The sequence below is a fragment of the Onychomys torridus genome, chromosome 9, assembly GCF_903995425.1.
Source record: "Onychomys torridus chromosome 9, mOncTor1.1, whole genome shotgun sequence".
NCBI lineage: Eukaryota > Metazoa > Chordata > Mammalia > Rodentia > Cricetidae > Onychomys > Onychomys torridus.
The window spans coordinates 2,781,489-2,805,172 of record NC_050451.1 but is presented as its reverse complement, the minus strand read 5'-3'; the positions used below and the strand labels follow the sequence as shown (position 1 = coordinate 2,805,172).

Genomic DNA, 23,684 nt, shown 5'->3' with positions numbered 1-23,684 from the left:
AGTTTGTACAGCACACTGACATCAGTCAAGACAAGAGCAGTTTCTTCCCCAAATGGATAGCTTTCACCACAGCAAGAGCAAACTCCATGAGGAGTTTCTTTGATATCCATCATCTTCTCTGAGGTAAATTGGTGCTGCCAGGAGCAGATGTGTCTCATTCTGAAAAGCCTTAGGTTATTAAATATCTTAAGTGCCACATTCTGTAGGTCTTTGAAGTGTTTAAAGACCATCTATCTAAATATATCTGGTTAACCTTGAAAACATACTTAATATAACTACAAGTTTGATTATTATAGATGACTAACTACTAATCTGCATTAATTATACATCACATTTTTTAATGAACTAAATAAGCATAATACCCCAAATAAGAATAGAAACATACATGCAGTATGACAAAAATAACTTCTCTATGTCTGGTGGTTGCCTGGCTTTTGGACCCAGGCACCCCCCTTATTCTCTCCTGTCTTCTTCCATTCTTTTTTGGCCTAGACTTCTATTACTCTCTCTGCCCACCAGTCCTGCCTATCTTTTCTCTGCCTAGCTATTGGCCATTCAGTTCTTTATTAGACCAATTAGGTGCCTTAAGCAAGCAAGGTTAAACAAACGCAACACATCTTTACATAAATAAACATACATCCTTACATTGTTAAGCAATGCACCATAAACAAATGCAACAGACCTTTACATAGTTAAAGTAATATTTCACAGCATAAACAAATGTAACAATCTTTTCCAGTTAAAATAATATTCCATAGCACCCATCACCTCAATCATTTATTTTTTTGTGTTGGGCAAATTCAAAATTCTTTCTCCTAACTATTTTTAAATACACAAAAATTAAGTGTAGTCACTCTGCTGTGCTATAAGAATACTAGGTTACCTATTTGATAATATGTAAATAAATAAATATATCCTATTTAACTATATTTTTATACCTTTAGCATCTGCATATGATTTAGGACAGATAAGGTGGCTATAGTTCTATGATAAAATCCACTTCTAAATTATCTCTAAAGGTTATATCACAGCCCTTCCCAAAATCTGTTTTTATATTTTGAGGTCCCAGTCAAGGGGCTTTACCTCTTTCTTCTTCTTAGTAGCTGGGTAGTCATGGAAGAACAACTCTGCAGAGGCGTTTACTGTGCTCCAACTATCTACACCTCCATCACCATTCCAGTCTTCCAGCATGCCTTCAATGTAGTATGAAGGAATCCAACCTGGGTTAAATCTGAGATAAAGCAACCAGGAGCTGGTTTGGACATCCACACTCTTCCTTTTGCTTCTGTGACTTCTAAAGCTTCATGTTCCAAATGGAACCAAGATGGGATTCAGCAACCTTAGCACACTCAGATCTCTGAGTGAGTGGACAGATGGCTCACTAGATATGTGCTAAGACTGGGTGTGAAGCTATTGGGATTGCTTGGTTGATATTTTCAATGGCAAAGCTTTGGCCACAGGACTAGTGAAATTAACCGTAATTTGCATTAGTAGTTTAATAGTCAGCATGGGAGTAGTAATAGTTCTCCCTTTGAATGTTCTATACATAGTTTGAATATGTGGTACAGAACATGATGTTCTGAGATATGAATACATTATGAAATGGCCAAATCAAGACAATATGAATTCCATTACCTGCCTACTATGTACTTGTACTGAGAGAGTGTAAAATAGATTCTGAGTGATTTTCAAAACTATAGATATTGTCATTAACTGTAGTCGATACACTGTGCAATAAAGACCTTCTATTTATTCTTTCTATAGAACTATAATTTTGTATCCCGTTCTTCTGTGGGTTCTTATTAAACAGAAGGATTAGTGAAATGATGCATGCTAGGTTCAGTAGCTCAATATTAGTTCATAGGTGATTAATCATTTATGGATTTTTGTATTTATAAAGTCAATTTATTACCAATCCCATCAGTGTATCAGAAACAATGTTTGAGGCAAAGAACAGGAATGGAAGTTAACAGGGTCTCCCAGTTTAGTAAGGACTTCTTCCACTTTTCTGTATGACCAAGAAATATTTGAACTTTAAATCCAGCATCTTGGTTTTAAACCTAACCGCCCCCATCTACTGACTTACTACTAGGATGGTTCTGAGTTTCATCACCCACAGAAGGCAGGTAGTGATTATATACCAATTATATACAAAGGTGGTAATGTGCCCAATGCAAACGTCGTACACAGGAAATGAGGCCATGCGAGTCTCACTAGTGACTGTTCCTAAAACATGAATGCTCACATTATTCCCTTGTGGTCAGTGACCTATGGATCTGCTTTACTTCCCCTCTGAGAACACAGGCTCCATAACATAGCAGCCTTGGGCTCTGACTCCATTTTGCCTGCCTGACAGAGACCAGCCTCAAACTTTACTCAGAGCAGGTACCTCTGTGACGGCTCACAACATAAGTAGATTAGTTATTCATATTCATAAAAAATGGATGTCCTATTACACAGTAGTTGGTACCAATGGACTTGGGTGGTCTGTCCATTTCCTGCTCTTCTAAGCTCTAATTCACCAATAAGGAAGAGTTTGGGTTTTAGTGGAAGAAAGATGATGTGATGAAAGTTTTACAGGTCTCAGCTGCAGTTTTGATGACCTAAGAAAAACTTAACTTCATTTTGAGCAACCAAAGTTGTTTCTCTGCAATTAAAAAAAAAAAAAGTGGGGGAGATGTTCTGGGAAAAGAAGGGAATGACTCAGAACCTTAATTGGGAAGGAAGGTCAAGTCCCAGGAAAGAGCAGGGAAGGTGTATTTTTGCTCTCCTTTTCTTCTGTGGATTTTCTTTACATGTCCACATCATTTTCCCCTGGAGATAGATTTTTTCCCTCTTTTGTATATGTGTGTAGTCCAAATGGTGTTCCTGCACTGCTCTCATCTAGTGTACAACGTGTATTTTGCAAGAGACATGGTAGATCCAAGAGCTTTTCCCCTGGACATTGACCAGCAAATTTAAACACTTAACCTCCAACCCCCCTCTTTCCAGAAAAGATTATGTCACCCTGCCTGGGTCACTTCCTCAGGCCTTTGCAGAGGTAAGCCCACACAGAGAAAATATGGGTCAGCAGGGACAGAGGAGCTTTTTAGAGGCAGGCAAAAAAGGCCTGCTCCCAATGGTGCTTTCGCTTGGCTTTGCCTTTCATTTTCTGTTTCTATTTGGAATGGTCTTTTAAGCATGTCTCAATTTCCCCACCTCAAGGAATGCAGGGCATCATGGAAGAGTATTAATGTTTTCTTGAACCTCTGAAGTAACAAATAGTATAATTATTTTGGTTTATTGGTTGGCTTGTCTCATGAAAGTATCCAACATCCTGCTCATCCCAGCCTCACATGTTTGGCTTCATTTCCAGAGCAGGTGCAGCAAGAATGGAGGAGGCATGGGATAAGGGAACTGAGAAAACCCAAGACTCCCTTTGACAGCAAAGGCCTCTCTGTACATCTTAGAACTTTGTTGACATTTGAATAGAGAGTGAGTTATGCTTCCCAGTTCTTTTCTGCGGTCATGGTAAAAAATTCCTTTCTTTTTTTTATTTTTAAAAACATTTTTATTTTTATCCCTACCACACCAGATTGCAATTTTCCCCATCAGCTAGTAGGCTCTTAGTCATGGGTGATTGCTTTTACTATCTGTGTCCAGCTGATGAAAATTCTTCAAGTTGGAACCATGTCTTAATCAACTAATACTGTATCATAACTTCATTTTCGTTGTCATTTATAAGAATCTTTGAAATATTCTTGTAAGACAATTTAGTCAAGCCAGGACATAGCTCTAGAATTCAGCCCATCAGGTTTATAGGTTCAGAAAAATCCATGGAAGTAAGCCTGGATGTTAGTTAGATAGGCCACAGAAGCCACTAAAAAACCCTTGTTCCTGCTGGAATCCTGTCTCACCACAACCAATGTCTCTCAATAGCTTTACCTTTGAGATTCAGTTTTCTTCTGATGGGCCTGGGGAACAGAATGTCACTGTCTGCCTCTCTTCCAAGTCGCACTCACCATGACTGTGTTGGGTTCTGCTCATCTGCGTCCATGTAAACACTGGCTTCATGTTGCGTCAGTCCTGAGGTTTTTATCTACGTAACTTCAGCAAGCAAGTATTCATCTATGGTCATTAATTAAATCTTTGTTTATGGTCTTGGATTGTTACATGATGGAAGCAGCATAGCATTTTCATCTCAAGTGACATGGGGTCTGACATCCCCACCCACCCCTGTTACAAGTTTTCACCCTGACTCAACGGAGTTCTTCAGTGAAATGAACTGTCAGCATCCAGTACTTGAGCAGACCAGGGAAAGGCCAAAGTGAAGCATGCTGACAGGTTGATCTGCCTGACCACAGAGTGACCCTGAAGGAGGGAAGGATAGTGGGGGCCATTATGCCATCCCTGGATCCCTGGCATTCAAGGACCTTCTGTCTAGGCAGAAAGTCTTTCTTAGAAGTCTGGTAGCCATGGAAACAGTTCATATCCAGTAGGTCTCAGATACTTTCCACTGGAAACACATGCCTGGGGGGACATTCATGGGCCTTAGTTCTCTGCCTCCTTCACCAGACTGGCAAAATCCAGGGAGGCTTGGAGGATATTGGTTTGTTTCATTTCATGCCTAAGTAGGACCTGCCCTAAGGGAACTAGTTCTAATGAAGCAAAGCAGCATGCCATTTTAAAGACATTAAAACAATCCTGGCCACAGGAGACAGGCTGGGCAGTTTAAATGCTGAATTCACACCATTGCATAAACAAGCAAATTGGGACAGCAGCAAAGATGGTCGGCAAGTTCAGATAGCCCATAAAGAGGTGATAACCTTCTCTCATGTGCGGTGTGCCAACATTTGAAATGAGCACTAGCTGATTCCCCTTCGAAAAATCAGAGTTAATGGAGTGTTTCCCAGCTGTGCAAACAAAGGCTTTACTCGGTGCTGGAGTTCTCAACCTATCAGTCATCATGTGCTCCAAAGGAAACGCCTTGTGTGTCTCTCCCAGTTGTGTATTTAGCTTATCCCTTTTTGAGGGGTTAGAGGTTGTTCTCTCCTTGTTTGAAATAGAACTGGTAGCCTAAGCCTTCCTTGGAGGTCCAGCCCCCAAACTTTTCCAAGAAATAATTCTTCATCTCACTACCCCTTTCCAATTGTTACATCAACCCAAAGATGCTTCATATCTCTGAAGCCATCAGCATAGTTGTGGGTGTGGGTAGGAGAGAAGGCGTAGTTAAACCACTTTGGTTTTTCAGCATAGGTCATATAAAAACAGCAGCTAGGCAGATAGCTGCACATAGTCATTCCTGTAAGCACCCAAGGATGTGAAGATTTGCATGTGATGCAAACAAAGATCACTGTGTTGCTATTGTTAACAGCAATTAAGAACAACTGGCTGCTTTCTGTACCAGGTAAGACACACAGTAGTTGCATGGCCCATCTCTATAAACCCTCATAGAATCACTAGGGCATGCATGTTATAATCAACTTTATTTATAAAGAGAGAACCCCTAGACAGAGGCTCTCTGGGTTTCAGCCTATCACACTTAAGAGGCTGGAGAATCTTTGGAAATATGTGAAGGAACTATAGCTATGACTTCCAGGGGAGACATAAAGAGAAGTGTGTTCACCTGAAATAGAGAGATTGTACTGACCAAAGAAATTATTCTACCTATGTTCATTTAATGACCCAAAAGGCTACTGGTGTTACTTAAAGGAGCATGTTGAGTCAGAGAATTGCATCTTTTAAAACTACTCCTCACTCCTACCTAGCTCCAAACACACACACACACACACACACACACACACACACACACACACACACCCCATGGGTTGTGTGAAAAACTGCACTATTGGAGTCCTAACCCACAGTCAACCTTCCACTTCCTGTATATTCTAGCACTCTCCAAGACCACATACATGTTGGGGATAAGAGGGAGCAATGACTAGCATCCAGATGAGGGTCTGATGGTCCTCCCCACTCCTTCAAGGAAGGAATGCTAACAGGCTTATCACCATGCTCTGGCCATGACTATATTGTTTTTCTTATCTCATGGCTATGACTGAGAGCCCAGGTCTTGGGTAGGTCACCACAGCAACTCTGCTTCATGATGGTGATGATCTTGTCACACACCGGAAATGGCTGTATCACAACAACATACCACAGCAGTGGTAGAACCAGAACCTGGCCATATGAGATAGACAGCAGGGGCTGCTCACACAGGCACACTCTAGGAGCTCTGACATCTGACAGTACTGTAAAGTGCAATATGGAACCTTTGTCTATAGCAAGGCAGTGTAAGCAAGAGGTTTTGAAAATATGTTGAAGCCAGGGTAAAAATCACAGGAATACAAAGTATTCTGCTGCATATGGTTTATCACACTGAGAAGCTGTAACCCAGAGTTCACAGAAGGAATGCAACGAGGGAACAAGGCAAATAAATTGATGTTCTTGAGAAAAATGAGCAGGACCATTTGTAATAGGTGGCTAATTTCAGCATTAATTACTCAGTAATTACTGAATGATTGCTGAGTCTGTTTTCTTACATGATATATGAAGTTCAAAAAGGCACATTAGAGACAAGAATAAACATTCAAGGGCTAGAATTCACTAGGAAGCAAAAAGAGGGGGGCAGGAAGGGAGGTAGCCAGCTCAGAGAATACAGAAGGGAACTGAGGGAAGTGTCTATGGTTTCAGCCAAAGATCTCAACCCTAAGCTCCTTCCTACTATCCATCATTTGTTAACTATACCATGCATTTGTTAGCTAAACCTTACAGAAACACATTTAAAACAAGAAAAGACTCTTTCAGAGAGGTTTCAGGTTCTAATGGACTGGGACCAAAATTGTGTAAGCTTTGTGTGTGTGTGTGTGTGTGTGTGTGTGTGTGTGTGTGTGTGTGTGTAATTTCAGCTTTTATTACATTTTATAGACTTGTATTTCTGTTTATCATATTGAAACTGTGCCCTGGGATTGTATGATGATACTAATTATTGCCAGCAACATTGAAGGGCAGCCCTATGTTTGTCCATTTTTAGCCTCATCTTTCCCAGCTATAAAACACAATTGACCCACTAGAGTCACCCTGGGGAAGAGTTATGAGAAGCTCTTGATCTTTTTCTATTTTGGTAAGAGAGAGCACCTTCTAGGTTGAGAATAAAGGCCGTGGAGTCCAATTAACCTGGACTCAAATTGGTCTGGGCCAAACTCTTCTCTTTGTCCCTTCTGTAATGAGCATCTGAGGTAGGCTGTCAGGAGTCCCAAGGCAGAGGAGCAACATGAGTCCATGATGATACCAATGAAAGCTTCTTCATGGTTTCCATTCTGGGAAGGTGTCTCCCAACCAGACAAGCACCAGTTCTCATCATGTGTCATTGTACTAACATCCCAGGGTCAGCAAACCTAGTAAGCAAGCAAGTCAGAGTCCGGCACCAGGCTAGACTGAGTGTTCTCAAGACACTGAAGCAAGATACAGAGAGAGAAAGTGACTTCCAATGGGTCAGTCAGTCGGGGAGGGACTCCCCTAACCAACCCATCGGTGATAAAATGGACCCATGTTGGAAAGCTAGGTAAGAGTGTCCTGGGAGAATGAGCAGAATGGGAAAAGGCAGGCTAGGGTGGAAGGATCAGGGCCAGGTCAGCATGGGAGAGCAGGAGAAAGGTTAACTAAAAGCCAGCAACAGGGTGCAGGGATTACAGGGAGGAAGGGGCCAATGGAGAAAGGCTATTGGCAGTCAGAGAAAGACGTTCAGATTTTGTTCTAACTCTTTGTGGAAGCTATTGTAGTGACTTAGTCAGCTAGATGACAGTACACGTTATACTTTCAGATGATCCTCAAGCCTCCATGAGGGGAGGGAGTCATGGGGAGGCTGCAGTTGTACTTTTACTTACACACCCTGGAATCTTGGGGTGGGCTGAAAGTGCTGAAGGAGGGAACATTAATCTTAAGTGTGTTTTAGAGGACCAGAAAACACGCTGGTGAGTTAGATATGGGACCAGGGAGGAGCAGGGAGTGGTGATGGGGGGGGGGTCTAGGGTGTTTCTTCTGCCTGGGGCCTAACTGGGCCAGGTGCAATTGCTAAGATGGGGAAGGCTAATGGGGTTTGGAGGCAGGGGGTTGGAGAGGAAAGCCAAGGGTACGCTTTTTTGGATTTTTATCTTGAGTTCCTGACTTCATCCATGGAGCTATCAGGTAAATGGCTGACTGCCATTCTGAAGCTCTGGGAAGTGAGCTTGTTGTAACATTAGGGCTTAGACTGTGATAAACAAGGCTGAATGAGGGTCATTTCTCAGAGCAATCCTTTCTAAACGTATGATGGACACCCTTCTGATCTCACTCTCTAAGCTGATGAGCTGTGTCCTTCATCTTCCCTCACATACACATCCGTCTCCTTTCTTCTCTTGGCCTTGTTTTGGAAAACCTAAATCAGAGAGTGTCAGATGTTGGCTTTGAGGCTTAGATGTGCAAAGAGAGGCAATAGAGGAACCCTTCGAAGACAGACTGTCTCCACAGGAACATTTCCACAGTGAAAATGCTCATCCAAGCATCTCCATCCAGATCCACAACCACCAAATTGACCAAGGTGATATACCCCTCTTTAGCTTGTACTGTGTTCCAAGGTTCTTCACTCAGAACCTTGGTATAGCTTCTAGCAGAGATATTAAATATTTTCTGTCTTATTTCAAAGTAGATTATAGCTTTCTGGCATGGAGAGATGACTCCTGGTGGGTAAGGCATGCTCCTTGTCTGCTAGCAGTCCCTTACAAAGCATTTCTTGCCATCCATGCCTCTCAGCTGGACCACTTAGAAGACATATACCAATAGGTCTCCCTAAGTGAGGGTCGGGGGTGTCAGACCTCCAAGAGAACTCACAAGTCCTGTTCTGGGATCTCACGCCATAACAGGCACCCCCACTCCTTCTTTGGGGCTCTGTTTCCCTGATATAGCCATGGTCACAAGAGGGTGGGGCAGGTAGGAGTGCTAATGCATGCTAATTAGCATTGTGCAGATCTGTCATCAGGAACCCAGAAGCCACATGGTCCCAACCTGTTTGGAACTGGCACATCAAATTCAAACCAGCTGGCCTTTGTTTGGAAACTTTCTTGGAGGGTCCAGCCCATCCTGGACAGTGGAAGGGCTGGTGTCTCCCTACCATGTGCTTGGTTCAGACACAAGGGAAGTCTGTCATTGCTGCGCAAGCATTGCAGCAGATCTGACTTGAGAGTCCCTCTAAGCCATCTCTGATTTATCTGATGAGTAGAAATGGATCCTTAACTTAGTAACAAGAAGCAGCAGCATGAATCTATGTCTCTACTGTGTCCCCAGCTTTAAGCACTTCCATAAGCACCTGCTTTAGGACAAGATCTCAATTCTTTCCCATGCTTTGCTGGGCCTATCTCTTTGGGTCATTTCTGCTCTCTGTTAAACTCTTAAATCAGGGCCATTCTGAGCTATTTTCACTTCCCAGAAGAGGCCTGATTCTCTATAATCAAGATGCTTCCTGTGTATTCTTTGCTTTGCCAGGCATACTTCTCAATCGCCTGCTCCCCACTAACTGCCCCCTTATCCTTCAGTGTGCAGCTCCAGAGACCCTGGCTCAGTATAGCCAGACTTGATTTGCTACCCCTATTATGTCTTAACTTAATGGTGACTATGCTATTTTGTGGTTCTTTCCTATCTTCATGGCCCAAGACAGTGCCTTGCCCATGCTGTTTATTCCACTAAGAAAACTTTCCACACAGACTTGAAACAAATGGCTTCTTCTGGGTGAGCTGGGCCTGTGCTCAGTGCTCTCTTCTAAACCTCCCAGCCTGCAGCAAAGCTCACCAGACCCTAGGTTGAAGTGCCTTGAACTCAAGGTCAAGCAGACAACTTCACCTGTAGAACTACTGCATGCTTAGAACATTTTCTGTTGCATAGAAAGCAGACCTGTCAGTCTGACAGTCACACTAAAGTAGGATCTGGAATTCCAGCCTCAAGCATACCCAGGGTAAAACCCCATCAAAGAAATGGGTACAAACCAAGAGACACAGAAGGAACAAGTCAAACCAAGAACCCCACAGCCTGTGCTCTTTTCTGTAATTTCTGCTCAGTGCTGGTGGAACATGGACAAAACTCAAGTCCTTAGTCCACTTCAGTCGCGTTATCATTACACAATATAATCCTCCCATATAGATTATTAAGAATAAATGAGAACCATCCCAGCTCAACATCCAGGAGGCTGAAGCAGGAAAATTGCTACAAGTTCAAAGCCCAGTCAGAGTGATAGGGTTATAGCAAACCTGTCTCAAAAATAAAGCAAAACAAAAAAGAATATATGATACTATCTGTTAAGGGGTGAACAAACTTTTTAGTGTATTACTCATTACTATTATTACAATTATAATAATGGGATCTCTTTTAATCTTGTGATTTATAGTTTTCTCCTTGAAAATACATTCACTAATGTGGGAAAGACAGCATTGCCTGGAGTGAGACTTTGATTTCCAAGTCCATAACAAAGCCTGAGGGGGATAGCCTTCAAACAGTCAACAACAACTTGTTTCTGTGTGGGTTAATTTAAGTTTATTCCTTTTGGTGACTATACTCTGTCAATGAGGATACAGCTCACTCCAAGAGGGAGGAATGAGATCCAACACTTCATGATGATGGAGAAGGGAATTTGGGCTCAGGCCAATGTGTGTTCCCTGATGCATGCTCCTCTGTGTGTTTCTAAGCCCTGCTCTTCTTTTGGCAGGATTTTTCACCCAGATCTCCACCTTGGCTGATGTACAGGAAAATGTCATGGAATACCTCCACGTGCTCAGCCGACCCAAAGTCATTGACCAGGAGCATGATGTGGTGTGGACAGAAGCATACATCGACAGCACCGTGAGTCTATGGGAACCCTGGGGGAGAGGCTGGGTTTGTCCTTACATTTCTGTGCAAGAGTTTTCTTGTGTTCATTCCAGAGACAAGCCATCATATCATACTCCATTAGTTATGGGCTTTAGCAACACTGTCTCAGATTGTAGATACAACTGATATTGTTCACCTCAGCAAGCAAAAATGACCTGTACCTCTGAAGGTATCAACCGCTCTCCCTTTTTGTCTGTGACTTTCCCATATCCCACATATGTTCACATTCCTGCATGAGAAAGTGATGAGAAGTATGATGATGGACTCAGCCTTTGCCATGTGTGAGGCCCAGTCCTAATGATGGATCATTAGGGCTCAGTTGAAGATGCAACTGAAGCCCACTGTGATAACAAATGGGGGCCACCACCGAGGATGCAATTACATTTTCCCCCCATAGACAGGCAAAAATGGGATTACATGGGATTCTATAAGGGAGGTTCTGTGAATGCTGATCATGGGCTCCTGAAAAGTTGGATTCCAGTATGTGCTTAAAAGGAGGGGCTTTGCCAGTCATCCAGTAATCATCCCATGGCTGTGTTTTTGTATAATTTCAGGGTGATTTTTCAGAGTGATAATGAGTCTGATGGGAGTGGCGTGTTTCATTTAGTGATTGTAAATGTTCTCACAGGACTACCCCACCGTCAGTTTTGTTGGGATTCACATCATATTAATCACGGCAGCACAGGCACAGCTGTGTTCTGTAGCCATCTCCATGGCTGCCCTGGGCATACTTTCTGCTCTCTGGGCACTCCTGTTCTTGTTCTTGCTGTATTTCTGGTGGCTGTAGGCACACAAGGGACAATAACAACACATGAGAGCCAAACTAGGGACACCCTGACACATCCAGGCCACAATGGCTCCCCCCACCCCAGCCTCCAAGATCACAGTGGGATCTTCAAGACATGGCTTGGACCGTAACTCCTGTGTCAGAAGGATGTCTATTCTCAGGAATTTGCCTGAAGATGAGGGGCGGGGGGCTAGAAGCACTTTCTGGTTGCTGGTGACAGTGATCTTTCATCGATTTGGGAGTCAGATCCCAGTTCAGTTCTAAAGTGTAAAAACAAAAAAGCTATGCTGCCATGTTTAATCTGACACCATGTTGAAAACCAGGACAATGACCTCAACAGTCCTAGTGCCATTTCTTCTTACATGTGGTTAAGCGAGGCAGAGAAACCAGGAGTGAAGGCCAAGAGTGTCTAGCTGATGCTAAGTCCAAACTACTCTGTAGTTTATCATACCAACTCTGGTGGGGTTTCAATTTCTCAATATATGCTTGAACTTGGACAGATTAATAGGCCAATAAATAGCCTGATGACCTGTGGGAACTTAGTGTATGACCTCATCTTAGCAGAGCTAGGCCATGATTTCAAAAGATAAAGAACAGTTTAAAAGTGGAGGGACTGACTAACACAGCAGGTAAAGGCTCTTGCCACCACACCTGATGACCCAAGTTTGGTCCCCAGGATCTACAAGGTAAAAAGAGAACTAATTATCATGGGTTATCCTCTGACCTCCACGCTTGGCACCATGACACGTGACCCCATCCTCACTCACAAACATAAACAAATCCACCATGTACTAAAACATTGAAAAATTGAGTGAGACTCTTCCAAAATTTCTATAAAAAAGGAATTAGCAGAGGACATAGGCAAGTCTCAAAAGTAACAAAATGGATTTTTGTTTTGTTTTGTTTTTCGAGACAGGGTTTCCCTGTGTAGCTTTGCGCCTTTCCTGGAACTCACTTGGTAGCCCAGGCTGGCCTTGAACTCACAGAGATCTGCCTGGTTCTGCCTCCTGAGTGCTGGGATTAAAGGCGTGTGCCACCACCACCCGGCCAAAATGACTTTTAATATGGGAAAAAAATATACACTTTTACCCATAGTAAGAAAAATGCAAACTTAAGTGTGATGAGATAGCATTTTGCAAGAGCAGGGTGGTTAGAAATTAGAAACTTAGCCAGGCACTCTGCTGGTGAGGATGCCAGCAAGGGAGACCTTGCATAGATCGCTATGGAAACATAGAGTGGGATATTCTCTATGGGGGAGGGGTGTTCATTTGCCCTTGGCTCCAGCAGTCATACTTGGAACCATGAAGATACCTCTCCATCAAGACCTTTGTTCACTAGAACTTTCCAAATGTTGGAAATTGTCTGACTCCTGAAACATTAAAGATTGATTGTGTGAGCCATGGACTATTGGCCAAAAAAAAAAAAAAGTGAACATGATCTCCACTTCTCAGCATAGAGTGTTTATATAGTAGCAAGAGATGCTGCTAAGAAATGTGAACAGAATACAAGAGTGAGTCTTCTAGGGGGCATGCTCTATAGGACAGAAGGCTGAGGAGAAGTTACATGTGTGCAGACAGAAATATGAAGTCCATGCATGGAACTGCTTACCTGTAAGAAATGAGAAGGCAGGCTGGTAAGGCAACGGTGCATCCCTTTCTGCATAGTTCTGATTTCTGTTTTGTTGTGTCTCTGCATATGTGTATGCTGTTTATGTATGTATGTGTGTGTGAGTGTGAACGGGTGCAGGTACATGCATGCGACAGCACACACGTGACAGTGAGAGAACAGTCTTTAATCTCAAGTGCAGTCCTGACCTTTCACCTCGTTTGAGCCGAGGTCATTTGTTCTTGCCTCTGCTTACTCCAGGCTAGCAAGCCTGTAAGAGTCCAGGCATTTTCCTGTTTCTGCCCTATCTTATTGCAGAAGTGCTTGGGTTACAGATATGCACTACTGAGTCGAGCTTTTTGTGGTTTCTAGGAAGCTAAACTCAGGTCTTTGTACTTGCTTAGTGAGTACTTTACCTTTTGAGCTGTATCTCTAGCCTAGTTTTGACTTTAAAATTGTTACATTTAGTGTGTGCATACGTGTGTGTGTGGGGGGGGTGTATGTGCCATATCATATGTGCGGAGGTCAGAGGACAATTTGCAGGAATTGGTCCTTTTCTTTCACCATGTGACTCTTGGAGAACTTGGGACATCAGACTTGGCAACAAGTACCTTTTCCTGCTGAGCCATCTGGCCAGCTCATATTTACAACAACAACAACAAAAATCAAACCAAAACAACAACACAAAAACCCAACTTATATTACATATATTTATTTGTGAGTGTGTGTGTGCATGCATAAAGTTTGAGTTTTGAAAGCATGTATTTGTATATTCAAACATTGAAATTGTAACAATAAGAATGGAAGAAAAATGGAGTGCCAACAAGTTAAAAACAAAAACAATTCTATTTTAGTTAAATAGCAAATTTACTCAGTGGGGGGAAAAAGAAAGCATAACTAACTTTTGAATTAATCTTTGAGATAGTGGTAATATACATTATTAAATTTTTAATGAAATGCTTAGTGCTACTTTTAATTTTAAGGAGAATAGTAAAAATAAATTTAAATTTACTTAGCATCATTTGTAGTGATAAGCAATTCTTAGTCTATGTTGGGAGGATGTTGGAAGTAAACACATGGGAATACTTCAAGACAAGGCAGGTGGGGTTAGACTAGGTCAAAAGCTGCAGAATGCAATTCCAGCTATGTTCACTGAGGGGTTAGACTCAGAAGTACCCATACAGCATTAAATCTATCCAGGAGTCAGGTCCTATCCCAGGGAAAAGAACCAGGATTCCTTGGAGAAGTTGCTCATTCCAGGACTGGGGTAATTGGCCTTTTTCTTCTGAATAAAGAAAACATGAACTATTTTATACCAGAAAATAAGGAAATATTAAAAACAATAAGGGTCTCTTGTTGAACAAACCTGGGACAGGTTGAACTCAGAACAATGTATAACAGTGTTAGACTATGGCCTGCTGATAAAGCAGAAATCCATGTATTCTTACTGATGAAGAGCAAACGTCAAACACATAAACTACCTAGGGAAGGGAGTGCAATTCATAGTGCCATGCCAAGAAGTAAGTGACGAGGTAAGGGAGCTGGAGAGTCACCATTCTGCAGCCATGGATGTTTAGGACCTCCCAACTCATTTAGAGCCAACATCATCAATTGATTGGAAATCCAAGCTGAAAGTGGGATGATAAGAAGAACATTTTAATTGTCTCAAAGTGCTTCTCCAGAGATTCTTTTTAATTAATTGTGAGGAAACAAATCGTACTTGAACAGTAGGACCCCGTGACTGCTCTCTAGTATACTTGTGTGGAGGACAAGTCCCAACAACATTTTGAATGGGTCAGTAAAATTAGCATCACCAATGAGAAGCAAATGGACTCTATATACCTAAGGAAGAGGACATGGTGCTCATGTTGGTTTCTCTGGCTGGAAACATAACCTGAAGCTCATGGAGACCCCACTGCCACTCGAGCCTTTTCCACATACACAACTCTTGACAGCAGAAGAAAGGCGGGTGACCTAAGGCTTGCCTGGGAAAGTGATTGCATAAGGAATACCTCTGAAGTTTTATGCTCCATGTGTAATTAATACTCTGTGCCCCAACCACCATGGCTCATTACTGAGTAAGCTCTATGTGGCAAGATGACAGAGCTACATGTCCCACCTCCACACCCAGGATTTGGTGAGCCCAAAATGACAGCTCAGCAAGGGTTCTTGGTTTCCCTAGCACCTGAGGTGATATATTTGCTGTTCCTGAGTAGGAAGTGCTGGGAAGCCTTCTCACCTTGGAGATGTAGAGAGGCCTTTTGGGCCATTACTTCTGTGGCTGAGTGTTTACTAGCTCTGTGGGCGAGGGAGTGGCTACTGTGACCCCATCAAGTGCCTTTGACCAAGAAACATCAGTCTTTTCAAATAAATCCTCTAGGCCTAGATCCTGCAGCTGAAGCACAAACACAAACACGCACCCAAACCAAACAACCTCAACATTTATATATCGGGGTCAATATAGGATTTACATTCTGGATTCATCTGTGGAGTCTGAGTTCTAAGATGATCCCACCAACTTTGGAATCACCTAAATGTGCAGCTGGAGTTCAGCATGCTTTGAGCTCCCCATGGCCAGTAATGATTGACCCTGATTGACTTGAGAAACATGGTCTGATTAGTATTGCCTAATATATTGATGGCTTCAAAATGACGGCCATTCTATTCTAACCCATCCATCCAGGACAATCCAGTGTCACACTGGCCTTATGTAACTCAGTTTGCAATAATGAGCACTTGCTACTGTGACAAGCAATCAACCCCTTCTTTTCTTTTTTTCATTGTATTTTTTCTCCTTTTTATTTATTATTATTATTTTTGTTATTCATTATATTTGTGTTTTAATTTTACACATCAGCCATGGGTTCCCCTGTCCTCCCCCCTCCCGCCCCCACCCCTACCTTGCCCCTAGCCCTTGCCCTCCATTCCCATCTCCTCCAGGGCCAAGACTCCCCTGGGGATTCATTTAAACCTGGTGGATTCAGTACAGGCAGGTCCAGTCGCCTCCTTCCAGGCTGAGCAAAGTGTCCCTGTGTAAGCCCAAGGTTCCAAACAGCCAGCTCATGCACTAAGGACAGGTCCAGGTCCCACAGCCTGGGTGCCTCCCAAACAGTTCAAGCTATTCAATTGTCTCATTTATCCAGAGGGCCTGATCCAGCTGGGGGCTCCAAGGGAACTCTCTTCCACTGCTGGTGGGAATGCAAGCTTGTACAGCCACTTTGGAAATCAATATGGCACTTCCTTAGAAAATTGGGAATCCATCTCCCCCAAGACCCAGCTGTAGCACTCTTGGGCATATACCCAAGGAATGCTCAATCATACCACAAGGGCATTTGCTCAGCTATGTTTATATCAGCATTGTTTGTAATAGCCAGAACCTGGAAACAACCTAGATGCCCTTCAACTGAAGAATGGATAAAGAAAATATGGTACATATATACAATGGAGTACTACTCAGTAGAGAAAAACAATGACATCATGAGGTTTGCAGGCAAATGGATGGATCTAGAAAAAATCATCCTGAGTGGGGTAACCCAGACTTAGAAGGACAAACATGGTATGTACTCACTCATAGTAGGATACTAGATGTAAAACAAAGATGACTAGACTGCTACACAACTCCAGGGAGGCTACCTAGAAAACGGGACCCTAGGAAAGACACAGGGATCACCCAATGACAGAGAAATGGATGAGATCTACATGAACAACCTGGACAACAGTGGCAGTAATGAAGGGCAAGATTTGAGGGAAAGAAAGCTTAGGGGAGCAGGAGATCCCAGCTGGACCAAGAACAGGAAGGGAGAACAAGGAATAACAGACCATGATAAATGAAGACCACATGAGAACAGGAATAGGCAGAGTGCTGGAGAGGTTCCCTTAAAACCACAATGATACATCCTCTGTAGACTGCTGGCAATGGTCGAGAGAAAGCCTGATCTGACCTAGTCTGGTGATCAGATGGCCAAACACCCTAATAGTCGTGCTGGAACTCTCATCCAATAACTGATGGAAGTGGATGCAGAGATCCTCAGCCAGGCCCCAGGTGGAGCTCCAGGAGTCCAATTGTCAAGAAATAGGAGGGACTGTAAGAGAGTGAATTATTGAGACCAAGATTGGAGGAGAACAGGGACAAATAGCCAAACAAATGGAAGCACATGAATTATGAATCAAGGCTGTGGAATCAACCCCTTCTTGATGTCTCTTAACTCTGGTGGGGTTGTTGACATAAAACTCTTTAATGAATTTACATATGTGTAAAATCTATCTTAGGTCTTGAGCTAAGAACTCTGAATGTGGAGTTAAAATGGTGACCTGGGTGCCATACACACACACACACACACACACACACACACACACACACACACACACACTCCATGTTAGCTCTGCCACCTGGCCAGTTGCCCCTATAAGATGGAAATGAAACCTGCCTTCCAGGTTGGCTCTCAGGATTAAATACCTTTGCAGGATGGGACTGTTCTCTATCCTCTCCCCGTCCTGACTTCCCTTACTTCCTGCCTTCTTTTCATCCATCCTTTCTTCTCCAGCTCGGCATCACCACATAGCTGTGTTAGTTCCGATGGCCAGGTAACAAATAGCCATGCTTTTAACTGGTTTAAACTGTGCAGAGCATGGTCTTGAGATTCCTGTGGGTGACCATCCTTTTGGAGCACACAAGGCCACAGTGAACTAGGAGCTCTGCTGTGGCTCTCATCTACATAGCGCAGAGTTCTTTTCTAGAATGGGGCAGATGGTCAGGTTTGGGGCAGAATTCCATTGTTTGCAGTTGTAGGACTGAGCTCTCATTTTCTTACCGCCTGGAGACTAAACTCAGAGGCCACCTGCAGTTCTTTCTCACAGTGCTGCTATAGTCACATGGACTACCATGGGTCCAGACCAGCAGGATGTATCTTTCTGTGCTCAACCTCCCCTTACTGGCCTCTCCCATTATGTTAGGTTCACTAGGCTGGCTTCCCTTTCATTAATTCAGGCAATCTTTTGATAATTTGATTATGGGAATGACACTATTTCCTGCCCATTCTCAAGGGCAAAGGATTTTACAGGGATGTATTTGGTGGGAGGAGAAGTTCTAGGAACCAGTTTAGAATGCTGCCTACCACGTCAGCTTCTCCATCTCGGTGCTCTGGGTTGAGAAGAGACAATAACACCAGGAGGAAATCCAGCCATGTCTTATCCTGCAAACTCTCAGACCAGGGAGGCTGTGCCCCTTCTTCTACAGTCTTTCAGTTTTCCGTGGACTTCCAGCAGCCTGGTTGTTTTCATTATGCTGTGATGTGGAAGGGTTTTTTCACTCCTTTGGAAGCAGAAAACCCTTGACCTTATTGATTTACATCATTTCCACCAAGTCCACAGGAAGTTGGCACTTGTTAATTGTCTGGTAAATCAGAACACTTGATCCCTTAAGTTTACTCACTACGTCTTTACATCTTCTTTCTCCTTAATTACCTGATTTAGCTGGTAAGGTGAAAGGAATTCCTGTCTGCTTGACTCACTAGGCACTCTAACTGAACACCCAGCATTAGCAGATATAGTTACATAATGGACAACAGTTGACAAAATGGTTCACAGCAGCCTCTGAGTGTAGCTCTTCGGTTTTTATTCTTTACACATTGACTCATGATGTCCTAAGTCTGGACAAGTTCTGGGAAATACTGAAGTGTGAGAGAGCCTGGGTTTGGAGTCCTGTACTCGGGGCCACAGTTTGCCTTTACGAAGCCTGGCTCCAGTATCAGAATGAGGAAGCTCTTTCCATGTCTCATCCTCCTGGCTTCTTGCTACCAATCTGATTAAATATTCTATGTCTGCTGTAGCTGCTCTAGTCAATTGGCTTTCCCAGTGAAGACCAAATAAATGAATGAATGTTAACAACATTAATTATGTTTAATATAATAAGATCTCATGTATTAATTGGCAAAACAGCAAACACCAGAATTCTGGAATTCACAGGCTTCTCATCTGAACACGAGTCATTGCAGAGCCATTATCTTGGAGGTGCAGAGCGAAAAATCATTACGAGCGGAATTTGTTCCATTTTGTAAGCAAATCACTTGCATTTTGCAGTTGGGTCTTAATCAGCTCAGGAAAGCTACCCAACTTGCCATGTAGGGCAGAGGCAGCATCAAACCTAGGAAGCATCCACACTCTGATAAACCTCTCCAGGGGAGTTTACACAGATCTTGGTGATACTCAGAAGGGAAGCAAAGAAATCTTTCAAAAACAGTGGGAATGTGACCATTTAAAATAATGAGAATTCATTACCCAGCCTTCCCGTTTGCTGGCAATGCAATTCAGTAGGCAATCTGCAGGAACTTCAAACCTATTTACTCACATTGGCAAATTGGACCTGTATCCCTCCTCCTCACCCCCACTCAGTCCAACTTGCTTTGGCTTTGATGCATTGCACATTTGTTCCAGCTTCCCATCTAGGAATGGCACCTCAGCCATTGAGGAGTCATCTGGGTGATTGCTTTAAGCTACAACTCTTACTGCCTAAAAGCAATTACTCAGGGGTGTCAAAGCCATCATAAGGAAGTTGTTGGAGGTTGGAAATGGAATTTACAGTATTTTCCCAAGACACCACTGAATATCAAAGAAGTTGCAATCATCGGGACAGAGAGACACGTAAGGAGAAACATAAACCGTCCTGCTGGGTTGTGGAACAGAGTCTGCCATCTGCATTACTTGGCATGGAGGAAGCTGATTACGTTGGGACCTCTATTTCATAGCAGATGGGTTCATTAAATTTAATAGCCTCCAGAGCCTTTAGAAACCGTGTTAAAAACATGTGGAGCATGCTGTGACACTTCACTTCTGGCCCCACAGTCATTATAACTCTGGCACAGACTATAAATATTATAGTACTTTATTTCCATCAAAACAGATTACTATTATAATTATTATTTTTTTGCAGTAGATGCTGATGTGTGTTCCTGATTTAGAGAACCATTTATAGCCACCCAAATATTTTCCTCTTCTACTTGGTACTAGATTTCTCTTTTAAATCCCTTTTACTGTTACTGCTGTTGGGATTTTATCTATCTTTCAGAGCCTAGTTTATTTTTCTCCTTTGGAGTTGGTGTTATAAGATTATCATAAGACTATCAGTCACTTCAAATTTAACTTCAGAAAAGATATAAACTCTATATGAATGCTGATCAATACCAGAGAGGCTTAGGGCTGAAAATGAACGAACCTTTTAGACTTCAGGTGCTTATTGTTGTTGAAGAGTTTGTGGTTCCATGACATGTATATGTTGATAGTGACAGGCCAGCCTCTGTCCTCCACCATGCAGAAATGGACAAAACCATTAAGCTCTGGTTACTCTAGGTCTTACTTAGGTTTTTTATTGCTGTGAGAAGACACAATGGCCATGGCAACTCTTATAAAGAAAACATTTAATTGAGGTGGATCACTCAACAGTTTCCGAGGCTCAGTCCATTATCATCATGGTGGGACATGACAGCATGCTGGCAGACATGGTGCTGGAGAAGTAGCCAAGAGTGCTATATCTTGTCAGACAGTAGTGGTGCATGACTTTAATCCCAGCACTTGAGAGGCAGAGGCAGGTGGATCTCTGTAAGTTTGAGGCTAGCCTGGGCTACAGAGTGAGTTCTAGGAAAGGCTCCAAAGCTACACAGAGAAACTCTGTCTAAAAAAAAACCCCAACAAACAAACAAACAAACAAAAAGAGTCCTACATCTTGCAGGCAACAGAAAATGGTCTGTATCACACTGAAGCTTGATGAAAAGAGACCTCAAAGCCCTCCCTCAAAACTACACACTTCCTCCAGCAAGACTACACCTACTTCAGGAGGGCCACACTTCCTAATAGTGCCACTCCCTTTGAGATAATGGTGTGCCAATTACATTCAAACTACCAGATTCCACTCCCTGGCCCCCATAAGCTTGTAACTATTTCATAGTGAAAAATGCATTTAGTCCAACTTCAAAAGTCCCCACAGTCTATTTATAGTCTCAATAATGTCTAAAAGTCCAAAATGCAAAGTCTCTTCTGAGATTCATTCAATCTCTTAATTTTAATCCCATATAAAATCAAAATCAAAAAGCAGATCACATACTTCCAACATATAATGGCACAGGATATACAATGCTATTCCAAAATGTAGGGAAGGGAGCATAGTGAGGAAATACTGAAAACAAGATGAGCAAACTCCAAACTCTGCATCTCCATGTCTGATGTCAAAACACTCTTCAGATCTCCAACTCCTTTCAGCTTTGTTAACTGCAACACACTTCTTCTTCTTGGGCTGGTTCCATTCTGTTAGCAGCTTTCCTCAGCAGGAGACAACAACTCTGGCATCTCTAGCATCTTGGGGTCTCCAAGGCAACCCAGGCTTCAATTTCACAGCTTCATGCAATGGCCTCTTTAGGCCTCCATTCAGGGACACCCCTGACACATGTCTAGCCTCAAAGGCTTTCCTTAGGTATACAGACAAATTTCATAACCCATTTCTTCTATCCTTAACTCTAAAGCCAGAACCATGTGGCCAAAGCTGCCAAGTTCTGCTGCTTACTGGGGCTGGAACATGGCCCCTTTGTTTAATTACATCTTCACCAGATTTCTGTTTTCCATGGTTTTCTTCACTGTCTAAGCTTAGTTATTCTGAAACTGGGTCTTTAGACCAGGCTTGCATCAAACTCAGATATCTGCCATCCTCTGCCTTCCCAGTGCTTGGATTAAAGGAGTGTACCACCACACCCAGCTCTAAGCTTTTCTTTAATTCCTTTTCACAAGTTGGAAACTTAGCTGGGTGGGATCCTGTCCTGGGATCACCACTCCCTTTATTCCATTTCCTAACCTCTTTACCTCCTTGAATATAGCATTTAGCTCCATTCCACTTGCTGGTGCTCCTTTCCCCCTCCAATATTTTCCTTGCTTAGCTTGCTCTTTTTCATTATATATCTTCATTAGAGTTAACCACACAACAGAGTCTATACTAGGCTGTTTTGATATTTCTTCTGCCAAGGGAATTAATCCAAAACTTTTTACTTTAGCCTCAGGCAAACTTTTTGGATAAGGGCAAAAGGCAACAACATTCTTCACCAAAATATCATAAGAATGATCTCTAGGCAATATACTAAAATTCTTCTCCTCTGAAACCTCTTGAGCCAGTGTCCAACAGTTCAAATCATTGCCAGTACCATTGTCTTCCATGTTCCTACTAGTATGGCCCATTAAACAGTGCTTAAAGCATTCCCCTGTTTTCATAACCCAAAGTACCAAAGTCCAAATTCCTGTAAACAAAAACATAGTCAGGCCTTTCACAGCAATACTGTAGTCCCTGGTACAAACTTCTGTCTTAGGATTTCTATTGCTGTAAAGAGACACCATGACCACAGCAACTTTATAAATTGGAGTGGCTCACTTACAGTTCAGAGGTTCAATCTGTTATCATCATGGCAAAATATGGTAGCCTGCAGGCAGACATGGCGCTGGAGAAGTAGCTGAGAGTTCTACATCTTGATCCATAGGAAATGGTCTGTATCACACTGAATGAAACTTGAGCAAAAGAGACCTCAAAGCCCACCTCTACCCCTCTACCCACCCCCTGCAGCATCACATTTCCTCCAACAAGACCACACCTACTTCAACAAGGCCATACTTCCTAATAGTGCCACTCCCTGTGAGATTGTGGGGGCCAATTTCATTTCAAACAACCACACCCTGCAATATGGAGTTGTTCAGAACTTCGATGTCACATGTCAATTTCTAACTCAAGTAGCATTGAAAATGTTGGTTCTTCGAACCATGTTGTCCTTGCAGCTCTCTCCTGAAGTATGACTAGATTCAGGATCAGTCTTGTCATTATTTTGATTGTTTTTCACTCCTTTGCCTCAATTCCTATACTGACTCCTGATTCTGACAGTGATAGCTTTTACTAGCCACTGAATTTCGTTATCCTCATAGCCTTTCTCTTCCAGCGTCTGCATCAACCTATCCACAAGCCTATTTGATTCACATCTCCACACCAGGGTGAGATGGCAATACTAACAGATGGCCTGAATCTCACAGAGTAGGAAGAAATCAGTCCCAAAAGATATTTGGGATAGGAAGGAGGGCTGAGAAGTGCTAGGGTCAGGCAGAAGAATTTGCCTTTAGAAGCCCCAAACAATCCATGCCCAAATCATTTTTTTTTATCACTATCGTGTTCATCATGGTACCACATTTTAAGCAGTGGAAACCATTATCTACTCGGATGTTTCCATGAACTCTTTATTTATAGAAGACATGAGTGCAGAACTACTGTGACTGATTTGGGGGTATTGGGAACATGGAGACCCCATTTCTAAGCTGTCTTCAGAATGACAAGAGAGACCTTGAAGCACTGTTATGCCCTGTCTTGGCACTGCAGAGCCCAAGTGGTGTTTTAAGTGATTGTGTG

At 42.7% G+C, this 23,684-nt stretch overlaps 1 protein-coding gene across 2 annotated transcripts in view; it reads left to right on the top strand.

The window, feature by feature from the left end:
* Nucleotides 1–23,684, top strand: part of Cacna2d3 (calcium voltage-gated channel auxiliary subunit alpha2delta 3) — an 844,799-nt gene that overhangs the window by 556,177 nt on the left and 264,938 nt on the right. For both annotated transcript variants that reach the window (XM_036199702.1, XM_036199701.1), the window contains exon 13: nucleotides 10,712–10,845. In XM_036199702.1, the coding sequence (XP_036055595.1) occupies nucleotides 10,712–10,845 (134 nt within the window). The remainder of the gene's footprint in view (nucleotides 1–10,711; nucleotides 10,846–23,684) is intronic.